The sequence below is a fragment of the Leuresthes tenuis genome, unplaced genomic scaffold (genome assembly GCF_036924035.1).
Source record: "Leuresthes tenuis unplaced genomic scaffold, fLeuTen1.0.hap1 SCAF_8, whole genome shotgun sequence".
Taxonomy (NCBI): Eukaryota; Metazoa; Chordata; class Actinopteri; order Atheriniformes; family Atherinopsidae; genus Leuresthes; species Leuresthes tenuis.
This window is the reverse complement of record NW_027325362.1, coordinates 23,996,516-24,019,899: the sequence shown is the minus strand read 5'-3', so window position 1 is coordinate 24,019,899 and position 23,384 is coordinate 23,996,516. Positions and strand designations below refer to the sequence as shown.

General features: G+C 39.6%; 2 protein-coding genes across 2 annotated transcripts in view; both read right to left on the bottom strand.

Moving 5' to 3' along the window:
* The window catches only part of LOC140312513 (uncharacterized), a 62,834-nt gene extending 53,774 nt beyond the window's left edge, over positions 1-9,060 (bottom strand). The window contains exons 1-5 of the mRNA XM_072390308.1: positions 9,014-9,060; positions 6,458-6,563; positions 4,039-4,198; positions 734-787; positions 542-594 (exon numbers count right to left, since the gene is read on the bottom strand). Of these exons, the coding sequence (XP_072246409.1) occupies positions 542-594; positions 734-787; positions 4,039-4,198; positions 6,458-6,563; positions 9,014-9,060 (420 nt within the window). The remainder of the gene's footprint in view (positions 1-541; positions 595-733; positions 788-4,038; positions 4,199-6,457; positions 6,564-9,013) is intronic.
* A 2,927-nt stretch (positions 9,061-11,987) lies between these two features.
* LOC140312512 (stromal membrane-associated protein 1-like) overlaps positions 11,988-23,384 on the bottom strand; it is a 42,696-nt gene continuing 31,299 nt past the window's right edge. Inside the window, exons 5-7 of the mRNA XM_072390307.1 lie at positions 18,929-18,997; positions 13,031-13,108; positions 11,988-12,110 (exon numbers count right to left, since the gene is read on the bottom strand). Coding sequence (XP_072246408.1) covers positions 11,988-12,110; positions 13,031-13,108; positions 18,929-18,997 — 270 coding nt within the window. The remainder of the gene's footprint in view (positions 12,111-13,030; positions 13,109-18,928; positions 18,998-23,384) is intronic.

Genomic DNA, 23,384 nt, shown 5'->3' with positions numbered 1-23,384 from the left:
ACCATGACTTTTTTTTTTATTAATCTTGTCTGCAGCTTTCATTATTCTTCAGTCAACCATCTCCTTGGTATAATTTATTGGTGATTACACATTGCTAAGCAAAAGACTCAAAAAGTTATCCATCAGAATCTACTCCAACCCCTGCAGATCTCGAATACTGCAAACCACAGCAGAGTGAGCTTCACACACTGGGGCCTAAAGTCAGCAGTCCAGGAGACAGTTGATGCACTGACATATATCCTGAGTAGCTTATTCCTCAGCAGAAGAGGCTGGATGGTTTTTAAAGCAGTGTAACATGATAACATGTAACATGGCTGCTGCCACCTCTACCATCCAGCTGAAATTGAGCACATTGAACCCGTACTAATGATTGGAAAGGAAATGGTGAGTAAGGAACAAGAAAACTTAAATATTTTGTTTACCCTATCAGCAATGTGACCAAGTTAAACTACTTCTATACAGGTCACTCCATAGAATGCATTTTAATAAACAGTTTGTGTTAGGTCCCCTTGACAAATACCTCTTTAAACAGTCAGCTGACACAGCCTTTGGCCTTTTCACTACCACCCTCATCATTTTCTACAGACATAAACCCTGAAAAACAGGAAGGGCAGCCAAATGTATTCATTTTAGAGGATTTCTTCCACTTCCTATCTGGGTTAAGACACAAGTGCAGAACACATACGCTGAGATGCCAGTCTCCAGACAGAACTGTGGTTTAATTAGTGCCTACAGGCACTGGACGGCAAGTGAGGAGAAGACAAAGCTGAGCTTTGACAACCCCAATCTGTGGATAAAAATGCATCAGAATGCAGAGGAAAAAGAGAGACAACTACTTGATATTCTACTGTGTCAGTGACAGCATAAATTTGCATCAGTACCTGTATACGCTTCAGTCCATGTTACCTGTAGGTTTGCCTGAAGTATGCCTTTGTGTATTTAATTTCTAAGAAGATTCTTTAACAAAAACAGCAGCAGCTGACTACGCCATTACCATCTAATGTAAGATGGCCAGGCAGAGAAGTCAGTACTTCTGGTTAATTTTTCATCTAAATGCGTAACATATCCCAGAGTTCCTCTTGTAAGTTAATTATGTCAGTTTATTTAGTCTGAGAAGCAGTTTTCTGGGTGTGTGTTGAAGGTCGAAATAATGTTAAAGATGCTCTCCTGTTGAGTTAAAACACAAGTCACAAAGACTACAAGAGAAAATATGAATGCATAGCTTGCATCATCAATTAAGATGTAACTTAACTCTGTGTCACATGATCCAGTGTCAGTCTATCTTTCAAAATCTATGATTCGCATTCAGTTCTGTTATCTTATCTTGTGAAGGCTGGAGCCACTCTGGGCAATAAAGGTTGGATATTATTAATAGAAAAACAGTAGAAGGAGTTTTGTTATGAAGTAAAACAACTGTTAGGGGGCCAAGCTACTGAGGTAACTAACAAGAATAATAACAATGGAATAAAGGCACTACCTAACATCTGTCTGAACACCTGCGTGATGGTACACAAGGGATAAAATCCACACTCTAATATGCCTGATTAAAGGAGAACAGACGACAGCATCAGATATAAAAATCTAAATGTTTCAACAAGTAAAAGGGACCTTTCAAGAAACCGTTTCGTTGTGAAACGTGCTAAAATTCAAACCTGTGTAGTGCACTGCTCTGAGCTCAAAGTCACTGATAACACACTCTGGTGTGAGTGTTAATGATTCAGGAAAACATTCTCTAAGTCTGGACAGTCACGGTGTTTTTGGAAATCTTGTACGCAGAGCAAACTCAAAGCACTCAATTGCCTTTCTGTTGGGCCAGAAGCAGGGAGTTTTTAGTTCCAGCAGAATGATTTAACTGTCTCACCACAACCTGTTGAACGCCAGAAAAATGACTCTAGTCCACTGACAGGTCCAACAAACATTTCGAAAACAAAATTGTCACCTTCTCAACAATGATGAGAAGGAGAAAAGGCGGCGTTACTTAAATGAAACTGACAGGTGATTCAACAGGTAAACGTGTAAAAAGCACACGAGAAGTAACTACTGTGACGTAACAGTGACATAGAGAGAGAGAAAAAAGTTTAAATCTCAGATTCTTAATCTCAGCTGTTAAATCATAAACCATTTACATTAACGGCTTTGAGGCTGCTTATGAACCCAAGAGGCCAGAACTGTTTTTAGGGTAATCTAATGACATGACAAGGGCTAACCATAAAAGCTGCATATGTCAGCTTAATTAGCCAAAATGCTTTTCAGACAGTGCCAGAATTGTTTAATCTTATTTCATGTAACACATACAACCTGTTGAAAGTTAATCCTAAAGCAGGTATCAGTTTTACAACACATAATTGGGGATAAAACTATCATTTTCTTGGATTCAGTTGGATTTCACATGTAGAAACACCTTTGTCTAGCATCACATCCAGGTGCAGTTTTGGAGAAAAATTAAAGCTATTCAAATTAAATTTTCTTTCTTTCTTTTTTATTTATCATGAACGGAGAGTTGGATTTTCATTCAAAACCAAAGAAAAAGTATGCCATCAATCATAATTTTTAGGAGCAAAATTGGTCAAACACTCAAACTCTGCCAATAAAGTTGTAATCAGCACATTTCTACAATAAACAGCTCTAGTTTTGTTTTCTTTTTCTTAGATGAGTAAACTAGAGTAATGGATGCTAAGACGCACAATGTGCTGTATGTAGCTTCTTCTAACATCCGCATCAACAGTTTGTCACATAGACCAGAGGCTAGCATTCTTGTTTAGATAAAATCTTGGCGTTTCATTCATTTCACTGTGAGACATTTAACCAAGTGGAAGGGAGCGGTTATCGTGAACATTTTCCAAAAAAGTTACCATTATTATTTAGATATCAAACCAGTGGAAACTCAAACTCAGAATCTGCCAGTAAAGTTGCAATCAGGAAAATCAAATAAGGAAACTCAAATTATAGCTTTCTCACTGGAAACGGAGGCTGCAGGGGATGTGATATTGCCATCTAAGCTAGGCTAGTTAGCTTGTAGTAGCACCGTTTCTTAAAATACATTGTTACTTTCTTCCCTCTTTTAGCTGTTTCATTGTTTGTGTGATAATTCAAAACCAAGTAGTTATAGCATCAGACTAGATTTTCAAAAAGCAGGGTGTGAGAATGGTTCACATCACACCAGCTAAAGCTATCTCACCAACTAGCTGTAATTAGCTTATATGAGAGTCCTAATGTTCATATGTTGAAGCGAAATACTGAAATATTTTACTTTTACCTCATTTTGACCAGATATTCTATGACTACGTTTTAGCTTCAATTAAATAAATGTTTAAACATTTTAATGGTAATGGAAATCCCACAAGCTAAATATTGTGGCCCCATTCAGCATGAGGGTAGAATCATTTAAATGGCTGAGTTAAAAAAGTAAAAAAGACAACAAAGTGGCTGTTCATCCAGTTAAATTTAAACAACACCATGTTGCAAGTAAATGGTGTCCCAATATAGTGAACCATTTGATGAGGAGTTTCTGCCTCTTGAACACAATTGAGAATGGAAAAACTTACAAACAGAAAATGTGAAACGTAATTCTGTTTTTAATTAGTCAGAACCCAATTAGACACTTAGCCTGTACATGTGTCAACATCCAAATACAGCATCTAAATATTCTTTCATTTCTATCAAAGAGCTTTCTATTGAAGATTTCTATCTAAAGAAGCAGTTCTTTATTTTTCAGACTTGTGAATGCTTTTCAGAAATGGTTTTCAAAGTAAAAAATAAGGAGTTCTTGTTCAGTGTCAGTCTCTTAAAATTGGGGTGGCTAAGGAGATAAAGTGGTTGGGGTCAGTGTGTAAATGGGCAAATGTGGCTTGTACTGTAAAAGCATTTTGAGTGGTCAACAACACAAGAAATGTTAATCAAAATAAAAAAATAATTTTCCAATATGCTATTTATTCAGCAAATCCCACTAGACCAGGTAATGTAATTTACATTTGTAGTTCCTGATCAACACCCAACAAACAAAAGGCAATATCGGCCGGGCAGATAATTGGCACAGACCTTCAGCATTTCGACGCATATCGGCATCGGCCTTTTTCTTTTTAAATGTGACGGCTAATAGGAGATGAATTTCAAGCCGGGTTATTTTGGCTGATGCAGCCGCGCCTCTCTGTCTGAAGTCTCCACTCTGTCTCCTGCATTGTCCCACGCATAGCACCATCTGATTGGTCACACACAGAGCCAGGTAACAGCCAATCAGCAGTTAGAGAGGAGAAACAGAAGCTACGGAGAGAAGATAGATGTTAGGGCAGCAAACTCTTCCAAAATTGTAATAAACACCCCTGCCCTCTAAAACTCAAAGCTACTAGTAACGTTACTGTGAGCCCAATAACTTTATATAAACATAAGCGGCAGCTCTGCTTGCTCACATTCCCTCCAGGCGGGCTGCTGAACATGTATTGATATGGAAATAGTCCGTGATAGTAGACGTATGTGTGTGAGTGAGAGAGAGAGAGTGGTGGAGACATAATAAAGGGTGTTTCAAGCTACTTGCGAAACTAACAAGAACGTTTCTTTGTGAATCCGTGTATCATTCATTCATTCATTCGTTTTTCCAAATAAAACCAAAAATAAGAAAACGAAAAAACAAGTATTTTTCTCAGTATTCGTTTCCAAAACTAAAATGAAAAAATGGATAACGACTCGTTTCTTCAGTTTTCGATTTTTAATTTGAATTTTCAGTTAACTTTATGAGACATGTTGCTGAGCCTTGGAGCTCCCTGCACTTTTTGTTAGCCAATAGAAACCTTTGTTTTAAAATTCTAAGGAAAAAACCTTTAACGTGTTCTGATATCTGAAAATCTGTTAAATAAACACATGCTTAAAGGCATTTAAACAAATTTAAGTGTTGGAGTTTGTATTATCCAAAATTTTGACACCAATATTTTCACTTTTACTGCAAATGAATATCGGCTCCAAATATCGGTTATCGACCTCCTTGACTACTAATAATTGGTATCGGCCCTGAAAAAAACATATCGGTCCATCTCTATTATCAACATTGACCCAACGTTGTAAAATAATTCAGACTGCAGCATAATAACTGAGCATGTATTGCCTGGGTTCTCCTGTTAGACAGCTACTGTTGCTGTCGCTTACTGTCTGCATGGTAATGGGAGCTGATGGCAGAGTTCTCATCGATATGAAACACCTCCTGTAACAGTATACAGGCATGTTGTATAAGCTTCTTATTGATTCTGATTTTTTATTTTTTTTTTAAAGAATTTTTTTATGCACATCTTGGAATATGTAAATTGGTCCCGCCTCTATCTGCACTGCTTGCATGGCAGCAGCTGCTCGCTTAGAACTTGCTCAAACAACGGAAAAGCAGTAAGTTGTGGTATTAGCAGGATTGAGCCACACATGTAAGAAATGCTTATTTATTGTGTTGACTGTGGATTGCCTTCAATTTATCTTTTGTATAAAAATAAAAAAAAACATTTTCCAGAAAAGTTGGGAACTTTGGCAAAAATCAACAAAAACTTAAATCAGCAATTTTTCTTATTAATTTTAACATTTATTTAACAGACAAAAGAAAGTGTACAAAGTCTAAGTACAAAAAGGTGATTTTCACTCTCTTCACCAACCAACTCTTTAGAAAACATAAACAAATCTAGAGTTTTAAGTATTCTGGAAGAATCCAACAAGATTAGAGTGTGCAGCAGCATCAAATTGTGGATTTGAACGTCAGTCGGTGACGAGACAAGAGAAACCATTTCCTTTGTACCTGCATCAGTTAATACACGCACAAACAAATTACAGATTTAAGTGTTTGTTGCATTTTAGAAAAGCTTCCCAACTTTTCTGGAAATGTGGTTTGTACATGAAAATTGACTTTAATCTAATCAACTGACTTTAATCTAATCCGTGTAAATAATACATTCCCATTCTGCCACAAATACAAATTTGGGAAAAACAAATTCAAACATACAAATTGGTGAACATTACAGTCCAATAGGACAAGAACCAACCTTGAAATATGCACACTAACTGATAACTGATGCCTCTGACATCCACTGGTAGCATTAGTTCAGAAGTAGGTGCATTCGCTGTATTCTATACTGTTCTGATTTAAGCTCAGAAATCCATGCTGACATCAGTGTGCGTGGATGTGTGTTTACCTATCTCAAGACATGCGCATGTTCTGCGGCAGTGTCTTGATAGTACAGTATATCCTTGTTTGAGGGAGAGAGAGAATACACAGCAGACTGACAGATGAGCACAGAAGGAGAGAAAGAGACGATGAAAGAGCCAAAGAAAAAAGACCGGGTGTGGAAGTAAAAAGGGGGAAAGAAAAGCATGGTTGTCAGCATGTTCCCTACTATACTGAAGATTAAACAGCTTTCAGCATGTCAGCATGCATATGGACTAACAAGTCTCGCTCTCTGTCTCTCAGCCTAACTAACACAGACACACATACGCACAAAATGTCCTCAAAAATCTCCTTGACACTGGGGCTCCTCGACAGCAGGAGTACAGCTGATAAGGAGGAGAAGGATGAAAGGAAGATGAACACCACCACATATCTGTGCCAGCACAGACACACATCTATTCTTGCCGGAGACAACGTTCATCGCAGACTGTATTCAAACACAAACATACATCCGTGAGTAGAATATCTTCAGGTCAGCAGAGAAGCTGCAGCCTTCTGAATAGAGATGAATTCTGATAGCAGGTTCTGCTTTCAACCAGACTCCAAATCAGTTAAGTTTTAGGACCAAGATCTTCCTGATCAAAACTTTCATTTTCTTTTGCCGCATTCTCAGAAACAATGTGTATCGGTTTAAGAAAAGATGGTCTTCACTGATGACGTATAAAAGTGTGACTGGTTTAAATGACTATTTTTACAGTCGACTAGTCATCGATTATTGAAACGATTAATGACTAATCGGTTAATTACTAATTAAAACAATCTAAAACTGAAAAAGGATACATTCAAGCCATATTTAATCTTGACTCTTAACATTAACAGAAAATGCTAAGTGCGGCTGTAATGCACCAACAGTCAAATCAATACCAAAAAGTGAATAAGAATACAGCCTGGTTGTAACTTTGGACTGTGAAGTTGAATGATACAATTTCAATGTTGCACTTTAATGTTAAAATCCAAGACAACTCTTATTTATATCTAGGATGCTATGCTAACAAGCTAAATATCTAAATTCCATAGTGAGTCCGCGTCTCCCAGAGCTCCAACCTGCTTCCTCTTCAAATGTTCATGCATGACAGACGTGCTCCCTTGACACGTGAGGTCGGCTTTACAAAACTTGCAGGTAATCTATTTTTTCTGGGTGTCGAGGGTGAAATGTTCCCAGACCCTGGACACTTTTGGACGTGAGGACGATAATTCAACCGCAGCCATTTCACTGTGTTTATGCAGGTCATCTCCCGCTTTTATTTACCGTAACACGCATGCATCTCTAAGCAGAGATGGGTAGGAAGTGAGATGACTCACTCCGCACGAAAAAATTATGTTCAGCTCGACAGCGTGAAAAAGACGTGGGATGATGTAACCGAAAATGATCGACAATTGAATATGTCAGCGACTAATTATGTTATGGATTTTTGTTGACAACGTAGACTAATCGTTGCACCCTTACTGAGAAGTCATCATTGGAAAGTGTTTGGCGCACTGGACTCACTGCAGTTTTCTTCCTTAATGCTAAGTTTTGCCACTGAGAAAATGGCACAGCGCCATGGCCACATTTTAAATTTTCTATTTCACTTTTAAGTTGATTTTTTATGTTTTTGTAACTTTTATAACCGTGTACCTACCTGGATTTTGTTGGGTCATATGAATGCCCGTAAAAAAAACGGCCATTTCACAAACTCTTCCCATCGGATCTTCCTCCTTTTCAAAACCACCTGCACTACATAGGCAGGACATTTTGCATGCAGACCTCACCTACAAACATTTAGTAGCTTTTAAAGTCATAGTCATTCTTTGTTCTTTTTTTCATGTGGGGTTATGTGAAGTACTTACAAAGAGTCTTAACTGCAATAAACAGCAGTCAGAGCGCTCTCAGTTTGGAGAGCTAACCTTCATTGCATGCATGGATGCTGTTCAACATACAGTGCTGTTGATCATCTGTGATTGACAATTCTGTCTAATCCTAGACAGAAAAATCTTTTTGAAAAAAAAAATCTGACAGCTCCTTTGGTGATAAGCAGTGGAATACATTGGGCTACCATTGTCCACACCATTATATGGAGAAAAATAGACTTTCTTTAGTCGAGAAAATGGAAACAGCTGTCTGATGCAAAAGTGACGCAGTTTAAAACTCACTCTGTAAGCTATTCCTATCCTCCGGGATCGTCAAAGCTGAGAGCGCTCCGACTGCTCCCTACTGCAGCTAATAAGTTTAAACAACCCCACAAAAACTCAAATATCTCTTTAAATTGAAGTAAACATCAAGAAAATTCTTTACTTGTGAACGCACAGCTTATATGCATAGGGAGAGGTGCAGTTATCAGTGGTAATTTTAAACTTTCAAAAAAGAGTGTGTTGAAGTAAGTGGTACACTAATAAGTCAGGGCAGGAATATCAAAATCGAATAGAAATGAGAAACTATTTTAATGACGACAGCATAAAACAAACAAAAAAAAAAAATCAGATGTAGTTTGTGTAAGAGAGACAGCACAGGTGGAGGTGTCTGAGTTAATACACTTCGCTGTTAGACGTCACAGTTCCCCAGAGCCTACATTTCAGCTCCATAAAGAAAATCTAAACCCTCACTCACACACACACACACACACACACACAGAGAGAGAATAGTCACCACGCTGATGAGAGCTGTATCATTCTCTCACCGCTTCGCAGACCATGGAAATACTCTCAGTTCACTAACCATGACCCAGAAACACACACTTTTGCTCCCACCTCATAGCCCACATACACAAAACACAGCTTCAGTGGGCACACATTTACACTCAGTGATGTCATTTCCAGACATGAGTGACTGCAGCTCATTCTGACCTCAGTCTTCTCAGAGATGACTTTCTCCTCAAACCCACGTCACTCATTGCTGTCCAAACACTTATTACCACTGACAGCTGTTAACTTTAATTTAACTTTAAATTTTTATTCCATGTTTGTTAGAAACCTGTTTATTGCAGCTGAAGTCCAAGTTACACTGTTCAGAACCCACTTCGCTGAATGATATCAGAATGTATGAGATATGGTTCTCATCTGTATGCCCCTGCGCATGAATGATGATGAGATGATTCAATCAAAGCATCCGTGAGCTGCCTGAATGTTTATAAGGAGTTATCCTTAAGGATTCAGCAGGAGCGGCTGCAAAGAAGCCTTTCTCCCGTTACATGTTATGAATCTTTAATGCAACAATAGCACACATGCTCACAAAGAAAAGCAGCACTCGTCCTTCTCATTGTTCTAGCTTTGTGCAATATGTACACAAAGCAGGATCAATAACACTGAACAACAGGCTCTTTTTTTTTTATCTTAGTGTTACTTTAAAGCTAAATTTCATGATCAGTAAGCCCCGTGTCTCCAGAAAATGTTTTAAAGGTGCATATCTAAGCATCTCCACAATGTGAACCTGTGACAGTCCTTGGTTTGAAATTGTGAGATGGCACCTAATCCAAAGCATGTGGGAGGCATTGATCATACCCAACAATAGAAAAAAATAAATGTATTTTTCACCTTAACGATATATTTTTAATTTTATTTATTTAATTCTATATGTATTTTATTCTTTAAACCCTAACCATTCCCAAGTGAGAGGACAGCAGAAAAGTGAAAACACTGGATAAAAGGTAGTGTGGGATGGGGCATGAGCTTGACTCTCCAGCATAGGGATCGCCGACTAGCACCTCTGACTGCCCCTCCTTCCTTCTTACAACCATTTGTGGCCAAATAAACAGCAGTGAACGTGTACATCATCGTTTAGCTGCATTTCTGTAGGGAACGGAGTAAGGAAAACATAATCAGTACACAATTTCTGAGCCTTTATTATGAAACTGCAGCATTACACGCTGCTGATTAATGTAGCTATCACACGTTTTGTTGAGTGAACAAGTTGGATAGACATTGAATTCTAGAACTGGCACTTTGAGCAATGCATCTCCATAAATTTGGCTAAATAGCGATGATGAGCACTTAAAAGTCGGAGCCTAACATGCTATCCCTTTTGTTCAAATTATTACATTAATCTTCGTTCTAGATGCTATAGAAAATAGATCATTTATGAGAGAAAGAGAACAATAAAGTCCTGGAGTCTTAGGATTAGAGCCTGCTTGACATACTTCTTACCTACAATTCATTAAAAGAAAATGAATCAGAAGCATGAAGCATTACATCAACGGACACAAAACAATCAAAGCCTGTAGAACACATGAATGTCTTCATCCTAAAATGTGTCATCTCATTATCAGCACACTGTAAATCACAGCTGCTGCCACCTGCAGCAGGTCAAAACGCAACAGCTGGCACAGCTGTTTTAAAACAGGAAGTTTTGAGACTGCGTGGCAACATGTTGAAAGTTGGCACCAATCTACATTTGCACTGAGTGGAGTTCATCGAGGTGTATCTCCAGTTCAGATTTTTACGACATATTCAGTGGTTCCTAGTAATTAACTGCAACATGACCTTCCCTCTTCTCTTCGTTATGGATAAGAGTGCAAAGAGAGTACAGCATCATCAAAGAGAAACCAAGTGACTGAGATCAGAGGAGGCAGATGCTGGTAACAGGAGCACTTCAAGTTAGCACAAAACCTGCGTGTGTAGCTCTGATTTGTTCAAGCCACAGCTTGACTGCAAATACAGTCATGTAGAAAAAAAACTGTCAGGTTTAACATCAAGAAATTATGTGTGCTTAAAATTAGGTACACAAAGTCCAACTATTTGGAGTCTATTATTCTATATTGAAAAAGTGGAAAATATTCAGGACAGTTGCAGATCTTCCCAGGAGTGGGTGTCTCAGCAAGTTCACTCCAAGGTCAGACTCTACAGGCCTCAGTTAGCATATTAAATGTTAAAGTCAATGACAGTACAAAACCTCTTTTCTCTAAAATAAACATCCAAAAGTTAAAGCAAAAGTTAAATCAGGACAAACCCTCAGGACAAGACTTCTTGAACATTGTCCTTTGAGCAAACAAAACCAAAGTGGAGATGTTTGGCACATCCAAGTCGAGTGAAAACTACAGCATATCAGCACAAAACTTCATACCAACCGCACACCTTGTAGGCAACGAGCCAACCGTCGCTGATCCCAAACACAGCAGCAAATCTACAACAGAATGGCTGAAAAAGAAAATAATCAAGGTGTTCGCAGTGGTCCAGACAAATTCGAGACCCCATCTGATTGAAATCCTGTGCTGGGACCTCCAGAGTTTTGCATTAAGAATGTTCGAAAATCTCAAAACCTCTTCCCAAAGATGTAAGAGACTGCTACCATCATACAGAAAACAATCACTTCCAAGTTATTGCTGCTAAAGATGGTACTACGAACTACTGAATCATGGGGTGGGCTGCAATTTAGTTTAGTCTTTGTCAAATATATAATGACACAGTATGGCATGTTATGTGTTGTTGTTCATCTCAGGTTGTAGTTACCGAGAACTGGTAAAGACCAGCTTTTATTTTTTGTCATGAAACGGAAAAGCTTAAAATAGTTTTTTGACATGACTGTATTTGGATTGGACGTGTTTCATGCACATGGCACATAATTCCAAATGAGAGGATGGCTGCTGCAGAGGTTACCGAACCTCCTACTGTCACCTTTGTTCATTTTGTTGGGTTAAGTTTCTGGTTATGTCACTAGTTTCGCCATAGTTTCCTTTTGTCACATCTGTCAGTTTTGTTGTGTGTTTAGTTCCCTTTTTAAGTCATCAGTTTTGCCACGTTTTCCCTCAGTCACTCTTGGTCATCAGTTCACTCACTTCACCTGTGCTTTCCCCCTCAGCTGCACTCCATTACTAATCACCTCCGTTTAGTTTCCAGGTTCCCCCGTGCACTTTGCCAGATCCTCACCGTTACTCATGTCAGGTTTGGCCACAGCCACAGCCACGTTGGAAGTTTTGTATTCCGGCTCAGCCGTGATTTTTTTGTTGTTCTAGATTTAAATAAATCTAGGTTTAATTTTTGGAAACATCTGCATCCGGGTCCTATAATCACTACGCCATGCACCATCCATAGCAACCCATCCCACCATTGTGACGCATTCAAACAAAATGATTTGACTGATGGCTCATTTCTAAAGTATATAGCACACAAGCAATATAGTCCTGACTTGGAAGCCTTGGATAAATTCTTATACTATCTGATCAAATGAAAAATTTATTTTACTGGGGCAATACTAAAATGAATAACCTTAATCTGCATCATATCTGACATTTTAGACACTTTGATAGCTGTTTTTTTTCATATGTTCTGATACATAAAACGTTAGACTTGAAGTAGGGTGTGCATTCCTTTAGGTATGACTGTAAACATATGCTCCTCAAGACCCTAGAAACGGATGTGTGCTCACTGCTGCTTAGCTCAGTTACAGTAGCAGAAACTTCAGCCTGAGAGACAAAAATGTTCCGTGTGTGCTATGAAAAGTTGCTTCAATTTGACTTAGAGATTTCAAATTATTATTTTCTGTCAAGCTTCAGTTATGTTCACATCATAATGTTTTATTGTTATTGCCGGGGGGTGAAAGCAAACTTTATTTTAGTTATATCTTCGGCGTTTAGGCTCCCACATTACTCCAGTTACTCCTCTCAAATGTGCAGGTGTTGTTCCTCTTTTGGGACCACAGCTTGGATCAGGTCTAATTTCCTGCAGATCTACTTGGATCCAGGTCTGTCTGTCGTCTGGGGAGGTTTTCAAGAGGTCCGTTTCAGCTCAGGTCCAACACAGTATGAAACATGAGGAGCTCTACAGCGCAGAGCTTTGTGTGAGCCGAGTGCCCAATAAATGTGAGTTTTAGCTATAACTGCTCTATCAAATGACTAACACTTCACCATTATTTGTATGCAGTATTTGTACCTTTGTGTTGTTGTGCCGCTCCACTTTGTCAGCATCCTTCTCTTTCTTCTTCTCCTCTTTCTTCTTTTCACACTCCTTCTGCAGACAGGAGAGGAGATGGTGTAAAACAATGGCATGTTTGCCACAACTTACATATCTATCCCCTAAAATCCCAGACAAACACAATAGTGTGGACAGTACAGCTCTGAAAGAAAAAGTCCCTTTTATTGTTCCCCATTGGTTATATTAGATGAGTCACAATTGGAGCTCTCTTGTGGCTACAGTAATTAACATGCAACGCTGCTTAAGAATGCAGAAACAAGGCACTTCTCTTCATTAAATCACCATTTGGTGTCCATTATAACAATCTGCAGGAGGAAGCTGGAATCCTGGTGGTAAAGATTTGCTATACGTCAAAGAAACAAGTAGATCCCATTCCTTAATGTGATTTTAATGCACTCTCCATGTAGGTTTAATGTGCAGACATTATTAGCGTGCAGAGAGTTGATGCAATGTTTTCAGGTTAATGTGTCTATCTTGCTTTGTTATGTGCAAATGAATCTGAGCTGATGCCAGCAGGCTTTAGCTAATGCCTGTCAGCATGCCAAAGTATAGGCTTTAGTTTAACGGTCTGCTTGACTCTCTCTTCCTCTGCTCTCCATAAATGACTTCACCTGCTGTTTATCTATTTTTAGTTATTTAAGTGGAGACAGCTATTTGTCTCGAGGATATGATAAACAGCAGCGCAAAATGAGCAATCTTTACAAGGATGCAAATCAGATCAAACAACGAGCAAATCTGCTGTCATCGTACAGCTGGCAACATATTTGTCTTTCAATCGATGGAATGAAATATTGAAAGGTAAACACAGGATATTAGTGGGTCATCGCTGACACTTGCATTTTAAGATCAGATGATTTCCCCAAAGACATCACGACAGGAAAGAGAAGCAACGGCTGGTAACATGTGAACAGTTAAAAGCTCTCGCTTCCGCTGTGTTTAAACTGATTGATAGTCTTATTCGTTCTTATTCTGTTAACACAGCATGTCCATTTTGTTGACAACTTTCTTTGAATGGTGCCACACTGGTGGCAGCCTGTTGCAGTTGCTCTGAACATATTCTGTACACTGAGTTTTTTTTCTCTGAAAGCACGGATTTTTGAAGCATTTTTCTGTGCTGGATTGGATGCTGTGCTGCAGGAATAACTCCAGGACAAAGTAGCACAACTCCAGGTGAGTTGAAGAGGAGATGTCGAGGATGCAAAGCAGAAACAAAATGCAGAAAGAGGAGGAGGAAGTTTAAACTGTTTTTCTTTCCATGATCATCGTGGAAAGTGTGAGATAACTGGCGCATAAAATGGATGAAGATGGAAGGGCGCAGCGGACATATCAATAGGGATGGGAATTTTTAGGAATTAAGCAATTCTGGTACCATTATCAATATCACTTATCGATTCGGTTCCTTATCGGTTCTCTTATAGATTCTCATCCAGTTATATAGTACAAACATAGTACAATATATAACTCTATATATCTAACTCTGCCTCACTCTTGCAGTCCTCATCAACTAAATGTTAATATCAAATGGAAATTATTCATACATTATTACAACAGGGCTCTGAAGTTTTGAATGTAGGCAAGAGTCTCATCTCAATCCCCCCCCCGATTTTTTGTCAGTGTGAGAAATACAATGTGTGGCAGGAGTGTGTGACAAAAGGCCCAAAAGGGTGGCCGTCACGCTCAATTTGTGAGACTTGAGAGCCCTGTTACAATCAACAGAACCTGGAGGTTTTATGTTAACTGGGACTTTTGAGACAGAAGACGCTGTGCCACAAGCTCCCCCGCAAGAGTTGCCGCCACCGCTTAGCAGCGTGTGAAAGACTTTACGTTGTACAAAGTAATTGCATGCTGTGTGGTCAAATGTTTCAGCATGTTGGATGTATTCCCCCCCTTTGATGTGATCAAAGCTTTGCACGTGTTGCAACTGGCCCTAGTATTGTCCTTTTTGGAGAAATATAACCAAACTTTGGAGCGCTTCTGCCTCGACGCCATGTTGGAAACATTCTGAGCCAAAATACGAAGCGTGCACATGATGTCATCGCGAAAATGCGTCAGACGTTAGCAGAACCTATAAACAGGATCGTTAGGCAGGCGGATTAATGATTCCACGGAATCTAACTACTCTTTGAGAACCGGCTCCCGATTCCCATTCCTACATATCAAGAAGGCAAATAACATTTGTTTCACTGAGACCTGTCTGCAGGAACAACTAACACTTCTCTACTCAGCTTTAAAACTATATGTGAAGACAGAGACTGAAGACAGAGAGGTATCAGTGAAGGAGTGGTTTCAGTGCATACTAACAACAGATAGTATAATCCTTGACATGTCACTGAGAAGGTGCGTATCTGCACTCCAGTGATTGAACAGTTGGCTATGAGTTCTTGCCCATCTTGTTTACTGATAAAGTTCACCTGTTACCTAGAAATGCTCTGCTAAATTGTTGCCAAGCTCCACAAACAATAGCCCAGTCAATTTTGTGGCTATGTATGAAGATTTCAGATTTATAACAACAATAATTTATACTGCAGCTATAAAATTTCCCTTCAGGGATTAATGAAGTATGAGTTTACCGAATATCATCTTAAAGGCTCTCGTAGGCACCAGGTCACTGACTCTATGAGCTAATGATGCTAGCGTTGCCCAATCTCCATCAGAAGCATTAGTAAACTATTATACTCCCATCTGATCGTCAAAAACAAAACACAGCAAATTGCAGCTGTATTCCTCCTCCACTTATCATGTTGGCTATGCTTCGAATTTGGATTTTTAATCACTTTCTTTTCTGCTAAGCCAGCAAAACTCAAAGGAAAGCTGACGCTGTGCACAGGTGCAAAGGAATACTGTTGGCATCGCTAATTGTCTGAAATGGGTTTATGAATCTAGTGCACCATCCAGAAAAGAAAAATAATAAATCAATGATGGTAGTAAGAATAAAAGTGCGTTCAGTATAGAAGAGAGAATAGGTCAAAGGAAGTGATTCTGAGCACAAATCAAGACAGAAAATAAATATCTGCTCTGCCAGGCGTTAGCACAGTTTGGTCAGGGTAAAATCAAGGAGTAAGGCTAAATAATTATCTATAATGTGGCCTTTCGGACTCAACTTGTTCAAACACAACAAAACACTGCTCACTAAGAGTAAAAGCAAAATAAAGAGAGGGTTTAACATTTGGTTATTGAGCAATTAGAACTACAAGACCTCAAACTGGAAGTTACACCAATACCAGAAGGCTGAATTTGAGAATTAAAAATAATGACAATGAACAAATAAACTAATGTATTTCAACATAAACACTAGTTTGCATTACAAATGGATCAACGGAGGGGGACATACTGCAATACCTGCTGAACAACAACTTTTGTGAATTAACTTGGAACGCCAGCTACAAATCAAAAAAATGATGGCAGATTAACTCTTTAACTGAAAAAGATTCCAAGAGCAGAACCGAGCTGCTTCAACAACCGAGTGGACTTACAGACCTGGCAGCCCAGGGAAAACCGTCTTTGTTGGAACCGCATTTGGTTCTGATGAAAAAAAACAGTCGAAGCAGCTGACACTGAAGAAGCAAAAGACGATGTGCTAAAAACCTCTGAAAGCGATGTTAATGCAGCGATTGAAAACGGAGCTGAGCAACAAAACCATGTCGGCATAAAGACGACAAACCTGGCAAATATTCCAACTCTCGCACACTGTTAGCTAGCTAAATAATGGGTCATTTTAGCATAAACAAGTGGATGAGTTCTGACGGCCTCATTTACAAAGCCCCGCAACAACAAGTTTAACATGCTTACTTTTCTCTCTCAATGTGTTCTGTAACATCACCAGCACTGAGGCTATTGTCGAGCAATAATTTGTCTCCACTTATTTGAGTCAAATATCCATAAGAATGGAAAATATTCAGGAAAAGTTTGCAGGGTTTTGATTTTTTTTCCACTGACTGGATTTTACTAGAAAAATAACAGTGTTTGTTTCTGTCAGATTAATCTATTCAACATTTGGTGATGACTACAAATAGTCTTTGGGGTATAGCTTAGTTAATATTAGGAAGGTTGTTTCAAAGTGAAAAGACACAGAATTCTGTGACAGCACTATATGGCCTAAGTTACACATAACAAGTAGTTGATTTAATGCATTTTAATCAACTCTGTTTTAACTAATAATTGCTGTTCTACAGCTATATATATTACTCTAAACTCCAATACAAATTGCCTTTGCCAAAAATTATATATTTTTTCATTTGAATATTTATTAACTACAGCTACTTTGTACATGTGAAAACCAAAACCTTACTGGACTTCTTCAATTGTTGGTTGAACCTTACTGCACAGCATTAAGAAATATAATGAATTAAGCATCTCGCTTAATCTCGCGCTGTTTTTTGGTTTTTAATAACGTATAATCCATATATCCTAAAATGAAGAAAGGGACAGTGAGAAATGTAAAAGATGATTCCTACTCTTGCTTTCTTTGAAATCTTTCATTTCAGTAATATTTACCAAAGTGTCACTTGTATCTCATGGCATGGTAAAAAAAAAAAAAAAGTTAAAACTCAGGCCCAGTAGTTCCATTTCCACCCAACAGTGATGGATATTTCAGATAAAAATGGGCAAAACAAAGTGTGAATTACTCCATGATTCCATCAGCTAGATTTATGCAAATACCAGGGTTGATTGGTTGAGATCAACAGCGACGAGGTGAAGAGGTGACGGTTTGCTTGGTGTTTGAGTGACATGCTTCAGGTCAGCACAGCACCAGACTGCGACCATTTTTTTTACACAATGTGACAATATTTGCAAAGAAGGCCCACCAGTGTGACTCGGGAATATGTCCCCAATTTGTTTCTGTCTGCCATAAATCCACTGAAAGAAAGAAGATTGCAGAAGTAACAAGAGGCTCTCGTCACTGCCACAGAGTGGAAAGCAGACCGGCATTGTGACCTTTCCCCGTGTCTGTCCGGCTTATCGTCACTCTCACTTGCCCCACAGCGCTGCTGGTAAATTTATTTTAGAAAACAAAACATAATTAAGTGCCTTCCTGTGGCACTGAAAGCACCATATTTTGACAAGAACAGTACGAGAAATGTCACATCAAAAAAAGAAAAAGACCCATAGTGCTTCCAAAGTAAAACGCTCAGTTTATTATATAAAGACACTACCCAAAAAAACGCTCACTGCGTGGCCCAACATTTGGAAGGTAACCTTGTTTGCTGACTCAACCACAAACTTTAAAAGATGAATCGAACATAAATCTCCACCCTATCCAGGGATAGAGGTGCTGAACAGCCTGCTGCATTTGTATTCAAGGAATGTTCAGATCGATCTGCAGAAGGCACTGAAATGACAATAAAATTCAACTGAAAGTGTTGTATTGAAGTCTATCTGCTACTTACAGTGGAGTTAGTTGCAAACCCTAATGTGTCATCATTCATTCAGCAGGTCTGTAACCACAGCACATTGGAGAATATTGCTTTGGCTGGACTGCCGGTTTTTCCGTTTCATCTAAGCATAAAAGGGGTTTTGCAGTATGTTATTTTTCGCACTCCCTTTGCTTTTTATGTGCAAACTACAAATGTGCAATTTAAGGGAGGAAAAAAGGGCTGATGGAGAAGCACCATGTAATATAAAAAAAGTCTAAATTTCATGGTGGTACCTCTTAAACAATCTATGGGGCCCGCAATGGAAAATTGAGAGAAATTGCCCAGTTGGGCAGAGATAGAAACACGTATCCTTATAATTGACTTGCTTGTCCCGACAGAACACAAGTGCAGGATGTAAAGACAACACTACACTAACTCTGCAAGAAAACAAGGCCCCGGAGAACAAGGGCATCACAGCAAAGAGTACAGAGAAAACCTGCACCTCCGGTCTGCTCTTGTCAGCCTGGGAGGATGGAGAGGTGGAGGGCGGAGCAGCTTCTGATGACTTCTGCTGGAAGACAGAATCGGAGAGAGGCAGTTAGGCATGGACATGGGGAGAAGACAGAAGGAACAGGGAGAAAGGAGTTTGGAGAGAGGGCAAGGGGGGAGAGAAGTGAGGCAGAGAGAGCACAGAGTTAATTAGGGGATGAAGGGGGATTTTCTCTGCTACATCAGAGCACTCCTCATTTCAGCAGATACCAAGTTCATATTCAGCCTCCTTCCTAAAGAGAATGAATGGTGCTTTGAGAGGATCTGTCATACCCTCCAAACACACACTCACAGCGTAGATGACCTCTATTAGCTCGCTGTTGACCTCTGAGACAGACAGCAGAGCCGGAGTTGAACTCTGCGTCCCGTCTATCTGTTCATCACAGTGAGTCTGCACATTTCCACAACGGAGTCTGCACACCAAACATGTTATCGGTCAGTTTTTAACCCAAGATTCCCCATACAGCATCACAAGCAAGGTTAACACACTGGCCTCAACACGTTTGTTTCGACGCCAAGCGGCAACATTACCTTAAATCACGAGTCATCTCAGTGAATCTGCCGAGTACGATGGCGCATTTAGTCAAATCAAGGTCAGGTTTATTTATGTGAACAAAAGTTCTTTAGAGTCAGTAAAAAGTACAGCCAATAGCAAGGTAATAAGAGATGATAAACACAGTTAAAGCAAAATGAATAAGAACAACTTGCTGGACAGAAGATGGAGCACACACTGACAAAGAAATTACTTTGTGCAAAAATAAACTCAGAAGCTGCATTGTTGGCATAGAAATTTTATTTCAGTCTGATTTAAAGCAAAAATAAAAATACACCAAACTAAAACGATATCAGTACAGAACCTTAGGACCATTGTTCAGAGCGACCGAGAGGCCTGTTCTCATTGGAGGTCAAAGCCTGTCCCCTACGTGAGGTGTAAGGCAACCAAGCTCAATATGCCTTTCAGTCCACACTCAGACATTATGACAGTTGCAAAAAGGAACGGCTGAAGACTTGAAGAAGAAGAAAGAAAAAAAAAGAGAAAGTCAAGAAAGGTTCATTTCTATTCCTCAATTTGCATGCACGGCACTTTTTCTGTTCAGGTCACACAGGAGACTTCAAACCAAGTCAGTGGGAAAGCCTCGCTAATGCTTTCCACTGCTTCGCACCCATAAAATCTATCTTGAAAGCAGGCAAGCAACAAGAAATGAAAGCACTACAATAATTACTGCCATTTTCAATCTGTCTTCCAGACCCGTCCCAGTCCTTATCCATCAGCCACTTCGCCACAGAGCCTCCTACAGCCCGTCTGTCTGTCGTCAGCTCAACACCTCTGATGTTACCTTGCCCTTGTCTTTATCTCCTTGTTAATTCTTTGCCATCCGTTTCCTGTATTTCTACATGCACCACAACTTCAGCTACCTCCCTGAAGATTTGTGTCTGTCTCCACTTAACGCTACTCCTCACAACAGCTGAACAGATTTATTTATATAAATTCACCAAAGAAAAAAAACAAATAAGAAAATGTTATTCACCAGAGGAAAGCCAAAGTGAACCCATTTTAACAGCTGCAAAACCACAAAACCATACAAAGTTGATTTACTAAGACGGAGAGTGGCTACTTTTGTTGAGGGACTTAATATTGTACAATATAATATATACTTTATTATTTGAAACTGCAAATAAAGCTGTGGGAGGGGGGGTCTGGTTGGTGTCGCAATGTCTTTGATAGTCAGACAACAGTTTCAAAGAAAAATCTTACCTTCATGAATACATGTCCCCCCATTTTTCTCAAAACTTCACAAACCCAACTTTACGACAACTCGAGTCTCATTTCCAAAGCTAATTAGCATCCCTGAAAATACCAATGTTTTCATGAACGTAATCGCAGGCACTCTGAAAGGAAGTTGCCATTTGTCTGCGTGCACCGGTTGCTTCACTGATTCCGTGCTCACAGCTACAGAAAGTATGGTACGTCAAAAGTGAACCTAAAGCCCTTTTCACACAGGAGATATGTAACAAGAATCTGATAATGTAATGCTATTCGGTCATTCACACATTGCTTACTTTTCAGTTATTGCTTCATTCAGACATGCCTGTCAAAGTGACAGACAACCACGGTGGGATATTTGCCATTTGCAGACAGGACTGTACATGAAGTTCGGTATAATAGTTCCTATGGGGCTTAAATATTTCTCAAAAGATTTCAAAAGGCCTCAAAAAAGGATATTATCACTACGGTGTACCTGCAATCTGGTTGTGAAAAACATGTTTTTTTCACCCAACGGCACCATGTCCGCACAGTCCCTGCTGTATGTGAGATAAGACACACCGCACAAAATTCTGTTAGTCCTTCAAGAGATACAGTAGTTTTGCCCAAAAAATATCACTTAAAGTACAGAAACTTTGGCTCCAGTTCAAACGTTCATTTGGACGAGCTGAGGAAAAGTAATGCCTCAGCACTGCAGCCAAATATCATGGGTAATTAGCAGAGGAGGCAGGGTGAATGTGATGAATGAGCCTTAAAAATACTGTTGAGAGCAGCAGAGCAGCTTGTCCTCTTGGGTATCAAAGTGCATTTCTTTAAGTGTAATGTAGCCAGCTTCCAGATGCATTTCTCTGCAGTCAGAGATTATGACAGCTGCAAGTAAACTAAAAACAAGCAGGAACGTCCGAAGACTGGAGAGAGACAGAGCGAGGACAAAGTCAAGAAAGGTGCATTTCTATTCGTCAATTTGCATTTTCATGTTTGGGACACACAGGAGACTTCAAACCAAGTCAGTGGGAAAGCCTCGCTAATGCTTCCCACTGCTTCGCATCCGGTAAATCTATCTTGAAAGCAGGCAAGCAACAAGAAATGAAAGCACTACAATAATTACTGCCATTTTCAATCTGTCTTCCAGACCAGTACCAGTCCAATCCCATCAGCCACTTCACCGCAGAACCTCCTACAGCCCGTCTGTCTGTCGTCAGCTAACAGATTTACATGGAAAATATTGGGGTCTAAACTAAGAAGAATTTCACACACTGGTGGAAAGCCAAAGTGAACCAGTAGAGCTGCAAAGTTGGTTTACTAAGATGGAGAGTGGCTGCTTTTATTGAAGGTCTTGATCGTATGCTAAATACTTCTTTTCATTGAAACTATAAATACAGCTTAAAAGGAAAAGATCACAAAAAGCGGAGAAAAACAAGAGGTGGGGTGAACGTGGCAAATGATGCAACTGAAAATCTGAATGGCACATTGAGTGAGATATTTCCAGGGTTTCTTTTTTTTCTTAGTTTTTGGGTTGGTACTGACTTCAAATCTGTGTTCTAAAGCACAGAAAAATAGAAGATGACATGTTACCATTGCTAATTTTTTATCACTCTCTGATTTTGCCAATATCCTGCTGTGACTTAGGAGAAGCCCAAAAGTCCAAGCCAACCTAAAAAGGTTTTTACACTGGAAAAGAGCCCAACCCCGGTTGTATCTGACCTGTACGCTGCTTTTTCTTTGCTGAGCAAATGTTCAGCTGTTTGGTCCGAGCAGTGGTCTGGGGGTACATTTCACACTTTTCATTCTCAGTTGTGACTAAACTGAAAATCTCACACCTAAAGCATTAAGTCTGTCCAGTTGTCTGGAACCATGATTAAAATTTCTAGCAGTTAAGTGAGTTTTTCCCCCTGACACACACACACTGCTTATTTCAGATCTGAAGCCAAATAACATTAAAATGATGCATATCTTTAATGGGATTGTACAAAAATCCTACTCTGGACTTCTGATGAAAAATGCACCAAGCTCCCTTTGGCATGTTAATGTTAAAACCTGCCAGAGGAAAAAACATTTACAAAAATAGGTTACATGCTAAACATCAGCCCACCTCCTTTCCTTCCTTACTGCTGTCCTCTCCTCCTATGCTCTCTGAACCACCTCAGGGTGGAAACTAATGCTGACTACTGTATGACTGTCTGAGGGCAGAACAGAGAAACACTTTCACCGCTTTTCATCTTTCTCCATTTCCACCCTTCTCCCGCCCGCCTCAGCTGTTAAGGCATCAAACGACTGCTCGTGGTGCTGAAAGGAGCGCAGCTGAGATGTGAATTCAGAGCACTTTCCACCCTCCACACTTATTCTGCTGATGTCTTTCAGGGTTTTTTATCCCACTCTGTTAAAACTTCTACCTCTTCCAACTTTGATGCTGTCGGAGATGTCGACACAGCACAAAACAGGCACAGATTGGCTGATGAACTGAAGATAAAGAGAAAGGAAGTGGAGGGTAAGAGCAGGGTGTGAAAGGATATAGACACATGGGGAATAAAAAGAGGTTAGATAACAAGAGGAGTGGTGTGAGCTGGGTGACAGAGGATGAACAGGGGTTGAATAGATATTAGGACTTGGAGATAGAGGTGTCTGGCTCTCTGCTGATAGTGAG